This window comes from Coenobita brevimanus, chromosome 114 (genome assembly GCF_032717465.1).
Source record: "Coenobita brevimanus isolate Jiangsu-jjx chromosome 114, ASM3271746v2, whole genome shotgun sequence".
In the NCBI taxonomy this organism is placed as follows: Eukaryota; Metazoa; Arthropoda; class Malacostraca; order Decapoda; family Coenobitidae; genus Coenobita; species Coenobita brevimanus.
In genome coordinates, this window is record NC_137067.1 from 3,621,838 (window position 1) to 3,634,515 (window position 12,678).

Below are 12,678 nucleotides of genomic sequence, written 5' to 3' on the forward strand. Positions count from 1 at the left end.
AGGATGGAGAGTGAGAGACTAATGTGGAGTGTGTATGTGAGTGAGGTAGAGAGGGGGAAAGGGAGTGGGAGACTGAGGATGAGATGAAGGGACAGAGCGGGGATGTATATGAGAAGGGGGATGGGAGCTGTGGGGAGGGCAGTGAAGGCAGGGGACAGGGTGACGGAGGCAATTAGATTGCAGCCACCCCTTACGAGATTAAAGCATATGGCGATAGATTGATAGATAAACAGACAGATCTACTAAAACTACATTAACCCCTTCTCTACCGACCCCTCCCCCCAATGTAAACATTACGTTTACCCCCCATACTGACCTGATAGCTCCCCCTCCCGTAGTGTGAGGGGTAGTGTATATTTTTTGCCACGTCGAAACTATTCACTCTTTTTTATTTGTTTGTATACTGATGATCACATAAACCCAGCATGATGTTGGTAATAAAAAAATATTATAAAATAAATCATTAAGGTATATAAGTTTACATATCTTATGCTAAAGTACTGTTACCCAGGCAACTACTGTACAGACTGGCTTGAAAAAAATGTCCTGCACAGATGGATGGCTTATTTATTTACTTTGTAAGCTGAGCATGAAGTATGTGGACACACGTGATGGTGATGGCGACCTTGACCCACTTGTTGCCGAGAGTGCAGCGTCACTAAGCTCGCTACTGTTTTCCTCCTCCTTCCTCACTCACATCAACTTCGCTATCATTTTCAGGATCACAGTCATCTACTGACACATCAGACACTGCTGCATCATCATCTGATACATCTAAATAAGTATCCTCAAGTGGAATAAACTCGTCACTATCGGAATTTGCCAGAGATGCCATGAGAGAAAAATATCCTGTACACCCTCTCTCATGGTCAAGTGCGTGGTAACTGACTCTCTCAGGCAGGCCAAGGGGTGTAAATTTTGCCGTATGTCAGCAGAAAATATAGTACGATATCTGTAGTAGAAATTATAAATAAAATAATGATGGGTCTAAAAGAGGTTACATCACAAATGAGTGAGCAACCCATTGGTGCCACCGCAACTCAGTCAAGACGTATCTTATGATGTCAGAATTCGTCAGAACTTCGTCACAGTCTGTCATCAAAACACAGAGCTGTTGCTAACACAAGGTCCTCAGAAACAGCCTTACTGGGCTCCCCTGAGGCCCATAAGCTGCCATTCATTAGAGGGTGTACCAACGTACCACGGTAGAGGTTCCGGAGTCTCACGGGTGTTTACTGGCGATGTACGGGGGTACATCAAAACATATTTTCGGTAAAGAAGGGGTTAATACTTTTGGTTATCTGGATACAACACCCACACCCAGGGAACTTCACTTCCTAATGACAATCCAACACAAACTCCAGGACCAGGTTGAAAGCTAGGAAAATTTCTTAAAATGTTAGTAAAAAAAAGTTCTCCCAGAATGATAACAGACTCAGATGTGCTGCACCGCTATCAGTCGTCCAAACACAAAATCCTAATATTTCTCCCAACTGCCAAGTAAAAAGGCAGGTGACTTTTGCCATGGCTTTTACATAACACTCCAACCGTAAGGTCTATCAAAATTCCAAAACCAACACTGGAGTGGGATGTACTATTCCCTATCTTCTGAGGTCTCAAAGTGTCAGAACTAATAAGATAAAATATAACTATATACCCACTGTAATCTAAAGCTGTAACTGTTTTTATTACCTCCATATCAAATCACTTGTTTCAAAAGATAAAGGTAACAGTATTTGGTTAAAACACAAAACAATCTGAAACACAAAGTTTAAACAAAAATTATATGAGGCCCTCCTTACCACAGAGGGACAAGCACCATCCATTATGAGGTAAATTTCTGTCTACAAACATGACTCTGCTTTCATACTATTGAATTATGACTCATGTTCTGGATGGTCTTGCCTCACCCACCTTGCACACTTGTAGTCATAGAAGGACAAGAGTCACAATTAAAAAACCATCCATCCATCCACCATCCAATCCTACATTGCCCCATGAGGAGCGTAGGAGCCCGAGGCTAGGCAGTTGGTCTCGACATTTAAGATGAGAGTGACCAGCCTCACTCATCCCTGAGTGGCATTACGTGAGCAATCAACCCCAACCACCCCTTGGATGTAAACCTTCACCGGCTCAATCCGACTGAAGCCTAATAATTACCCACTAAACCATCAGGTGCCAAAATTTGGTTATATGGTTGCCACCCAGCATAGTAAATGGTTTCCTGGTGTACAGGAAACCATTTGGCTTGTCACTCAATGTAGAGTCAACCACAGGCAGAAGGAAAAGGAAAGAATGAAGGAAAGAAAGAAGAGGGAGTGTAAAGTCACCCGTAGGCAGGACAAGGAAACAAAGACAGAAGAGGATGGAAGGAAAGAAGGATGGAAGAGAGGAAAGGGCAGATACCCGAGAGCAACACATCGAGTGAGTGGATGGTAAGCACCCCCACCTACCACAACAATTAAAAAACAAGGAAGCTAAAACATGCCTGGAGACAAAGATCTGCATCTCAAGATGGACAGTGCTTGTCCCTCTCTGGCTGGAAGCACTTAATAGGTACTCTCTCAAAAAAGGAATGTCCCTTGGTTCAAAGATAAGTACCAAACACAGTTATGCATTATTGTACCAAAGAGTTAAGGTAAACAATGATGTTGTCCATCAATATACTGATATGATGTGGGATATGATGCAGGAAATTACACTTTATCTTGTGGAGTTCTAGCTGATATCAAGCAACAATAAATTATATGTGCAAACTGTCACCTAGCAACCATATAAGGAGCAACAATCCCACAGAGCAGTATATAAATATGATGATATGCCACCAAAACACACACTGCTGAGACTCAGGGAACTGACTGACTGGCCTATGCATGAAGCTTGACTCATAAGAAATAAATTCCCTCATCATCCATCTAACAGAAAGAAGAGTGAAGAATCCACGATCAGGAAAATGAAAGCACAAAAGTACTGCAGGAGACATATGTGCAGAGTCCCCTGTGAAACAGACCACATAATCATTCACACTTCCAAAATAATGGCTTTTACCTAAGAAACAAAAGCCATCAGAACATTTTTAAAAAGATGAGCTTCACATAAAGATGTCAGTGAGAGTAATTCAACTGAATAGGAAGTTAATAAAGTGCAACCCTTAACCCTTTTGTTCACTCTGACATGACTCTCCTGAAGCTGCATTTTGATGCAAATCACATTAAAACAAGACAAGTCACTCACTCACTCACCAATGAGACCCCCAGTCAGAGCACTGTGTACAGAACAACCTGCACAGAAGCTTACACCCATGTGCCTTGGTGTTTACAGGAGAGCATGCTCTAGCTGTTAACTTTCCATGGTTAAAATCCAAGTTGTAGGGACAGACGTTTCTGTTAATTATGGCTCAAAAGGACATAGAGTGGTCTGCTATGGCTTAAATGCCTTGGGCCCAGCCTTGAGTCCTCCCACACCCCAGGCAATCCAGTACCCACAAGGGAGTAATAAAGTAATAGTGCTTTTCCAGGTGCATTAGTTTCATTAGGACAACAACATTCTAACCTGACAGTATATCCCAGGAGGTGGGCATCTGAGTGTGGCAAAACAAAGAGATGTTTGGCAGGAAGATCACAAGCTGTGCACAGTGTAGCGGCCTTTTCTGCAGCCCCTGTATCCTCTCCAGGTACACTGATGCCACTCTGAATTAATACCAATGCCACACGACTGTTTCGGCCTCCCAACACAGATCTGTAAGAGAAATACACAGTTAGTCCTCTGGTACATGGTTGTTAATTGGTTAAAGAACATCAATCAAGATGATGTTCAGGCTCTGTGCAAAGGTTCAATGCACTAGCAGTGAGTGGAAGTTAATCAATTATGTAATACCATCAAGGGAATACGGTAACCTTGTGCCCCTGCAACTTAATCGGAGTACCTATAATTCAACTGGCACTTATCATTTTTTTTTTTTTTAACCTCAATGAAAGTCATCTTTAACACTTTTCTTTGCTATTACAACAGAAGTACCTTCTGGAAAATTCCCAGTCAAAGTTTCATTGATAGCTATACAGCTGATTTATCTCCATTTACATTATCAATTGTATGGAAACCTAGTGATAGTCTGAAAGACACTCCTGACTTATGAGGCTCTTTCAATTAAAGCTGGTTCATTATTAACCCCTTCACACTGATCCCCATTCCTGGACATGCATGTAGGATGCACTGGACACCGTACCTGAATGTGCTTGCGTGCATGAGTGCGTGTGTTTGAAAGGTGCTGGCAGATTACTTATGTTTCTATGATAATGTGATAGGCCAACTGCACTTCCTGAAATCACTTGTGCCACCCATGTACCACTCCCAAATAACAAATACAGTATTTGCCAAAAAATGCCTAACTGGTCAAAGTGGTAAGGGAGTTAAGCTACTAATGAATTAATACCTTTCTTGACTTAGGGTGGAGCAAATAAAGGGAGTTCCTGCACCAATTACTGTATATGGTAAAACTTATGACATATGAGAATACATCCCTGATATATAACAAGGACGAGGACTGCCTGTACTTACTTGAGAGCCTGTACTCTGCTGGCGAGGTCATTTTTCTTCTCCATCCAACTGCCGTCATTCCAGTCTAAATCATAGAACATCACAACAAGAGCTGGCACATGAGCGAGGTATTTGGGTATCCAGTTAGACTTGAGAATTCCTTTCGGTATATACCATTCATAGGACTGTCTCTGTAAGAAATATCCACATGTTAACTCATAATCTTTTTTCTACATTAAACTGGAGTGAGAAAGAATAGCTACAGAAAGAAAGGGAAGAGAAAGGTTAGTACCGTAGGCTACAGAAGTGGGAGAATTATCAACAGTTTGCCCAATGAAATAATCTCGTAAGACAATCACACATCATTCAAGCCCTAGAATCCTGGCTCTGTCTCACAAATCCCACAATTCTAAAAAAATGTGAAACTTAAGCAACCTATTCACAGACACCTTATATCAATACAGTATAATCCCTCTTTCATTCATAAAAACTCCCTCCCTACATCTAACACAACCACTTCTGCATTTTGCTTTCCAAGCTGTTTTTAGCCTTTACATCCCACCAAGCTGCCTCTTTCTTAACAGTTCATACACTGCTACACCACACACACTGTTTAACCAATTCAGTACTACAGTAATCCCACATATTTCGCGGTAGTTACGTTCTTGTAACCCCCGCGAAAAGTCAATTCCGCGAATACTCTATTAACAATTGAAAACTTACACTTATGTCCACCATGCTGCCCATCACACAGTCCATGTCCATACTGATTGCGAGACAATTCGCCGTCAGATAATTCCCCGTCAAAACATGGACGATTCCCCTTCAGAACAATTCGCACCCTGGACGATTCCCCGCCATTCTATAAATATACTAATCAATACTTTCATCAATATACTTATTATTAATTAATCAATACTTTAATAACTATATTTCAGGGGGATCCAGCAAAGTCTATGTTCAGTAGCGTAGGTTCTGGATATTATTTATTAGTTGCACCTTTAGTCAATAATTAACTTGTTTCTTCCTCGCTGTAGTCGCCTTTGAATTATATTCTAGCGTCACCCATAGCTATCTTCATTAATGAAGGCTAATTGTTTTGTGTTTGTTGTGACTGCGAATTGTCCCGAAACCTCCATACTCATCCCGAAATACCTTCTTACAAGATTGAAAGCACATACTCCATTATGAAGGAAAAACGTAAACACCGTACTGTAATACACAATTATCTACACATTTATTAACAAAACAGTACAAAATAAAAAGATGCATTAACTGGTGATAGCAAACACTCGCACGGTCGTTTCTTAGATTGTCCAGTAACACAATTTTCTCTGCTAAGGTCATAACTTGATCGTTTTGTCACTTTGGAGTTCTTACTAATTGTATTATTAGCCTTTGGTGAGGCTGGCTTACGTCCTGGGGCCATGTGGAAAGCAAGTGGGAGGCAAGAGGCTCATTTCATAGTGTAGTTACAACCACGACAGCCACTGAAGGCAGTCAGGCGTGGACTGAAGAATGCGGGGCAGAGAGCAGTGTTGCCATATCCAAACAACGAAATTATGCTAGGGCAATGAAAAAATTATGCTAGATTGAGCATATTTGTTCCAAGTAAAAAATGAATTATGCTAACTTGAAGCTAAATGATAAAATTCTATACATATTCGTGCAACATATTAATTATGTATTGTTTACTATGAAAATATTAAAATGAACCTACATACAGTAAGAGGATAAATATCGGTATCTACCCATACTGCTTTTTCCCATGAAACTTACGTTTTTCTGATGGATTTTGATGTGATTCGTTCGATTTTGAGCATCATTTCCGTCGGAAATAACCAGATTTTGAGATATGACCCCCCCCATCCCCTTGAAATAATGAGGGATCTTTGGGGAATCGGGGGTTATAGGGAGGGGGGGAAACAGAAAATGGTCATTTCCGACTGAAATGAAGCTGAAAATCGAATGAATCATACCAAAACCCATCGGAAAAACCTAGGTTTCATGGGTAAAGTACAAAGCTCAAACTTATCCTAACCTAACCTAACCTAACCTAATCCAACCTAACCTAACCTAATCCAACCCAACCAAGCCCAAACTGAAAGTAACCAACTATTCAAACATCTTACCTTATTCGTCTCTCTCTCTCTCTCTCTCTCTCTCTCTCTGATTTGTAGCTTTTATAAAATTATTCCAAAAATATTCCATTCCATTCTAAATTATGCTAGAATGATTCTAAAACTTCTAATATGCTAAAAAATATTCCAGACTCGAAAATTTGATCAAAATTATGCTAAAAGAATAAAATTATGCTAGATATGGTAACACTGGCAGAGGGGCCACAGGAAAGGGACAGAGGGTGGCGTGAGTTTACCGCGCTACAATTGGAAGCTGCGGGAATTTCAATTTTTTTTTTTTTCTGTATATTCAAGGATATTTTTGTTGAACTTTATTAATGCTAAGAAAATCCGCGAGAGGGCAAAACCGTAGACAAAAAATCCGCAAAAAATGCGGGATTACTGTATAATGTCTTAATCCTGTTTAATCTTGCTGCCTCTCGCTGATTCTATGTGTATTCATTACGGGAATTCATGGACACTATATTTCATCCCTACATTACCAAAGCTCTTCATTAACCTTTCACACTGGGTGGCACGTCAACATGTCACTAAGGAAACGTCTGTAGCCATCGCGTGGCATGTATACATTTTCTGAACTTTTTATATTTGTGTGCTAGTACTGGGGGCCCAATAGTGGTTCAGTATCACAAGGTGGCAAGACTGAAGAGTTACATAGCAGGAGGTCTATTTTATTGTCTATTATTTGCGCCACGTACAAGATGTCGAGGCATCCAGTATGAGATATTTTGTTGCTGTGGCAGTTTACTTGGACCAGATGGAAGAGATATTTGATGACTAAGCTTATAATGTCAGATTAATGCTAGAGTGAAAATGAAAGTCCTATAATAAAAGAAAAAAAAGTTTAGAGTTTATCATCATACTGAATGGCATACATCTGGCAGTGGAGCAGCTCCAACACCACAGGTTTTGACAGCTCACTATACATTTTTTTTTTTTTTATACATAATTTTACCCAGGAAATTATGGTCTATTTTTTTGGTGTGGAATATTTTATCTAAACAATTACCATTATATATCTAAAAAAAATCCCGTGTGTGGGACATCAGCCAAAAAAAAAAAATACACCCAAAGCGAGTGTTACGAAAAATACAGTATTATGGAGGTCCATCCATCATCTAATTCTACATTGCCTCATGAGGAGCATAGGAGCCCGAGGCTAGGCAGTTGGTCCCGACATTTAAGATGAGAGTGACCAGCCTCACTCATCCCTGAGTGGCATTACATGAGCAATATACCCCAACCACAACTTGGATATAAACCTTCACCGGCTCAATCCGATTGCAGTGCAATAATTACCCACTAAACCACCAGGTGCCAAAATCTGGTTATATGGTTACCACCCAGCGTAGTAAATGGTTTCCTGGTGCACAGGAAACCATTTGGCTTGTCACTCAGTGTAGAGTCACCCACAGGCTGAAGGAAGTGGAAAGAATGAAGGAAAGAAAGACAGAAGAGGAAGTGTAAAGTCACCCGTAGGCAGAAGGACAAGGAAAGAATGAAGGAAAGAAAGACAGAAGAAAATGGAAGGAAAAAAGGATGGGGAGGAAAGGGCAGACACCCGAGAGCAGCACTACAATGAGTGGATGGTGAGCGCCCCCACCTACCACAATATGTAATCATAATAAAATAAAAAATTTGTCCACAAGCAGCCCGTCACCAAAGCTGTTCGATCTCTGACAGCCTCTCTATTCAGTCCCGTATCCCTGAGGTCACACTCTATGAACCTCATCCCAGGTCTTTTTTGGTCTGCCTCTTGCAACCCTAACCCCCAACATCAACACTTCCCACTTTCTGCACCCAGTTGTCATCCTCATATTCCAAATGAAAAACAGCAAACCAGTAACAAAGTAAGTCCCTTCTAAACTGTTATGTCCCTTACTACAATAAAATCCACAGTATACTGTATTACAAAAAGAATGCCTGTTAATCCCTTGAATCTGGGGACATCCTTTACAGTTTATTCTTGCTACTCCCACAATTTTATTCAGCTTATGAGAGACTCTTCATTTGGGATGGGACAGACTAACCTTCATCAAGTCTGTCTCTACAAAGGTATGGAACAAAATCAACTGGCAGCTAGTAAGAATACAGAACACAACTGGAGAAAGGGGGAAAATTCTAGAGCTACTTATAAAGCTGACAGACCAACTTCCTCCAATTCTGTAGTAGATCCGTAGTATTTAACCACTTTAGCCTTCTTTATTTTATTCTTCCTATCTCCAAATTACTCCATTCAGCTTTGGAGAAGTTTTTAAAACTGGAGGGGTTACAGACAGCAATCAATTACCCCTTCAATGAGAGGGATTTGCTAGTGTAACAAATACTAGTCTTACTCTACCACCCATTAGTCATGTTAATCTTTTTTTTTTTCTTTTTTTTTTTTTTTACTGCTACTTCCAGACTCCCCCCTTTTTACTTGTTATTTCCAGATGATCTACTACTCATTAACCGTGTTTGTTTTATTTATTTATTTATTTTACGAAACTTGCTATTTCCAGATTCCCCCCTCCCCCTTTTTTTTTTACTTGCTATTTCCAGATGGTGGCAACTATCATCCACTCACTTCATATAGTGCTGCCTATTTTTTGCTTAGTCTTTATCATTCTTTTTCTGTGCCTGCCCTCCTCACTTCCTATTTCTCCCATCTTTCCTGTCATTTCTTATTGCTTTTCTTTCCATTACAGGTGGCTTTACATTGAGTGACAAGCCAAATGGTTTCCTGTAAGCCAGGAAACCATTTACAACGCTGGGTGGTAACCATATAACCCAACCATACGTGCTCCCTCCATGTCAAAAAGTGGGTTGGTGGAGGGTTAGTGCCCCTCCTTGTAAAACAAATAACTCAAAGTCAAATGGCCACCCCTTACGGGATTATGGCGTCTGGCAATAGATAGATAGATTTCCAAATTTTTTTTTTTCTTCATGATATTTCCGTTCACTTTTTTTCACTTGCTATTTCCAGTATCACTTTTTTGTTTTAACTTACTATTTCAGGTGTCACTTTTTTTTTTTTTTTTAACTTGCTATTTCCAGATGATTTCATTAAACTTGGGTGAAACTTCTAGAACTACTAGAGAAAAAATAAGCTTGCAAAAATTCCCTCACTACTACAGGATTCCCTAAGATGAGTACTGTACAGTATTATCAACGGGCAAATGCAACACCAACACAGGCAAAACACATCACTGTACTGAAAGGGTTAGCTCATCTATCTATCTATTTTATCTCTGAGTTAGTGGTTTCGCAGGGAGGGGCACTAACTCTCCGCCAACCCACTTGCTGACACGTAGGGAACGCATATGGGTAGGCTACATGGTTACCACCCAGTGTTGCAAATGGTTTCCTGAAAACCATTAGGCTTGTCACTCAATGTAAAGCCACCTAAAAAGAAAAGAGGAGTAATATGCAGTGACAGGAAAGATGGGAGAAATAGGAAGGGAGTAGGGCAGGCACAGAAAAAGAATGATAAAGGTAAAGGAAGAAGCAGGCAGCACTACATCAAGTCAGTGGATCTTAACACACTTTGTATGTACTGTGCATTTAGAATTTCGAACGGTCAAACACACTGAATTTAAGACCTCCAGTACAACAGGCCTTTTCTAAGTTTAACAGCTGCCATTACCTTCTGTTTCATAGGAGGAAGCTGGAAGTCAGGCGTGAGGTGACGGAAGTGCAGTGGAATGCGATCTGTTCTCCGGTTCAGCGCAAATGCTTCCCACACGGCTTTATGTGTTGCCTTACCTTCAATATCCAACCCTGAATTGAAGAGAAAAACCTTAGCAACACCATATACACCCATAAACAGCAATAACATCATCCCAAACCTAATTCCCACCTAGATGTGCTGATGTAATCCAGAAGTAAAGAAAAAGCAAAGTAGGAGAACCATGATACACTGTGCCCAAAGACATGAATTATACAAATATATCACACATAACTCTTGTAAAATACATTTCATTCATTTCATTTCGTTTATAAAGGCTCCAACATGCTTGCATGTGTTGACCTTGGTCACCTAATGGTAACTCTCCATGCTACTCAATCTCTGGCAGCTTCCCTATTCAGTCCATTATCCCTGAGGCCACACTCTAAGACTTCATACCAGGTCTTTTTCAGTCTGCCTCTCGCAATCCTACCTCCACCACTCACACATCTAACTTTCTGTGCCCAACTGACATCCCCCATCCTCTACACATCTCCAAACCATCTCAATCTACCGCTCCTCATTGCAACATCAATACACTAAAGTCTCATCCTTCCTCTTAACTCTTCCATCATAAACCTAGCCCTCCCAAGCCTCACATTCAAGGACAAACTACACATCCACCTAATCACTGTCATTTCTGTACATTTGAGCCGGCGAATATCCTCTTCCTTTACTGCCAAGGTCTCACTACTATACAGTATTACACTCCTAACACAAGCTGCATACAAAGATCCCTTAACGAGGAGATACAGCCCTCTCAATGTCAAGAGAGGCAACAGCTCCCTGAACATCTTCCAACCACTGGGTATGAGGGGTGACCAAAGCTGATGCATGTATGTTGGGGTCTTTATAAATGATACAATACCTCACAGGGTCAATGGTAGTCACTTACAATATCTACTCCCCACGGTACTAAAAAGATGAGTGAAATCCCCTGCTGGTTTCCTTAAAATAACATGGATATACCGGTACATTCCAACAAAGGGAAATTATCTTCCCCATTTCATATTCTGTACACCAAAATATACCACGATCATATACAGCCAGCACCAAGGGATACACACCTAGAAACATGGGAACACAGTCTACAACTAGCAAAGCCCCGACACAGAACAACCCAGAGGAATTTCTTTAGTGCGAGTGATAAATAAATGGAACAGTCTATCTGCGTCTGTAATTAGTAGCCCCAATATTAACATGTTTAAGAATAAGTATGACCAGCATGAGACTAAGTTATTGAGAAGAGGAACCCTGTATGAGCTCTGACTCCCTTGCCTCTTTTACTATCACTAAGGGCAAGCATCACTAAGGTAAGCAGCACATACCCATCATTCCTATGAGGGCATGAGGTGGGGTGGTGACCTCAGGGGGTAGACCATAAGGATCAAATTCCGGTGTCATACTGATCTACCCGGAAACACACCAAAACACCTGGAATGCCAAAATTTGTGTTAATAAATCAGAGAGAGAGAAAAAAAAAAAAGTGCAGTAATCCTATTAAAAACTAAAAAATAAAATAAAATGTCTGGCTATAGATAAATACATTTTTTAGTATGATGAGAATCCATCAATAAATGAGGAAAATATGATTACAAAAGGGATATATTAGGATGAGTCTGGATAGGTTGGCATAAATAGGTTAGGTTTAGGGCTATTACATTCATCTGGGAAGTGACATCATTAAAACTGCTAATTTAAGATTTAAATAATAGTAATAATAATAATAATAATAACCAAAATCAATATAACCATACAATCACATCCATATAAGTTTCCTGAAAAAGAGGGAGGGAGGGGGGGAGGTATTTCAGAATCACACCCAACTAAGCTGAAATTACATTTAGTTAGTTTTCAAAGTTTTAAGCAAAAATCTCTCCTACACACATCTATCACTAAAGCCCGTTTTAATACCGTACTTACTAAATAAAAGATTATAAGGGAAGTGTCCATCTGTTATCACATACCAGTACACAATAAAATTAGGTTAGGTTGGGTTAGGTTTGAGTAGGTTAAGCTAGGTTAGTTTATTTTAATACACAGTGGATGCAATAAAATATATATGTGCAACAGATTCACCTTTCAACTTCTTATTTACTATGTATGTAAAAAAGCAAATTTATCCTTTAATAAGTTCAGCCTGGATGTCAATGCCAAACAAACAACACTATGTATCTATCTACAGCCCGACACTCTAACAAAAAACTACCCTAACCTAAAATAAGGTTGGTAAATGTACGCTTTACTTTAAGCGCTCTGACCGAAGTCGGAGGTTCAAGTCCACCCAAGGGTCAT

General features: G+C 40.1%; 1 protein-coding gene across 1 annotated transcript in view; it reads right to left on the bottom strand.

Moving 5' to 3' along the window:
- gry (trafficking protein particle complex subunit 11 gry) overlaps positions 1–11,823 on the bottom strand; it is a 37,440-nt gene extending 25,617 nt beyond the window's left edge. The window contains exons 1-4 of the mRNA XM_080286804.1: positions 11,712–11,823; positions 10,303–10,436; positions 4,558–4,727; positions 3,553–3,738 (exon numbers count right to left, since the gene is read on the bottom strand). Coding sequence (XP_080142930.1) covers positions 3,553–3,738; positions 4,558–4,727; positions 10,303–10,436; positions 11,712–11,787 — 566 coding nt within the window. The 5' untranslated portion in view covers positions 11,788–11,823. The remainder of the gene's footprint in view (positions 1–3,552; positions 3,739–4,557; positions 4,728–10,302; positions 10,437–11,711) is intronic.
- Between the last annotated feature and the right edge of the window lie 855 nt (positions 11,824–12,678).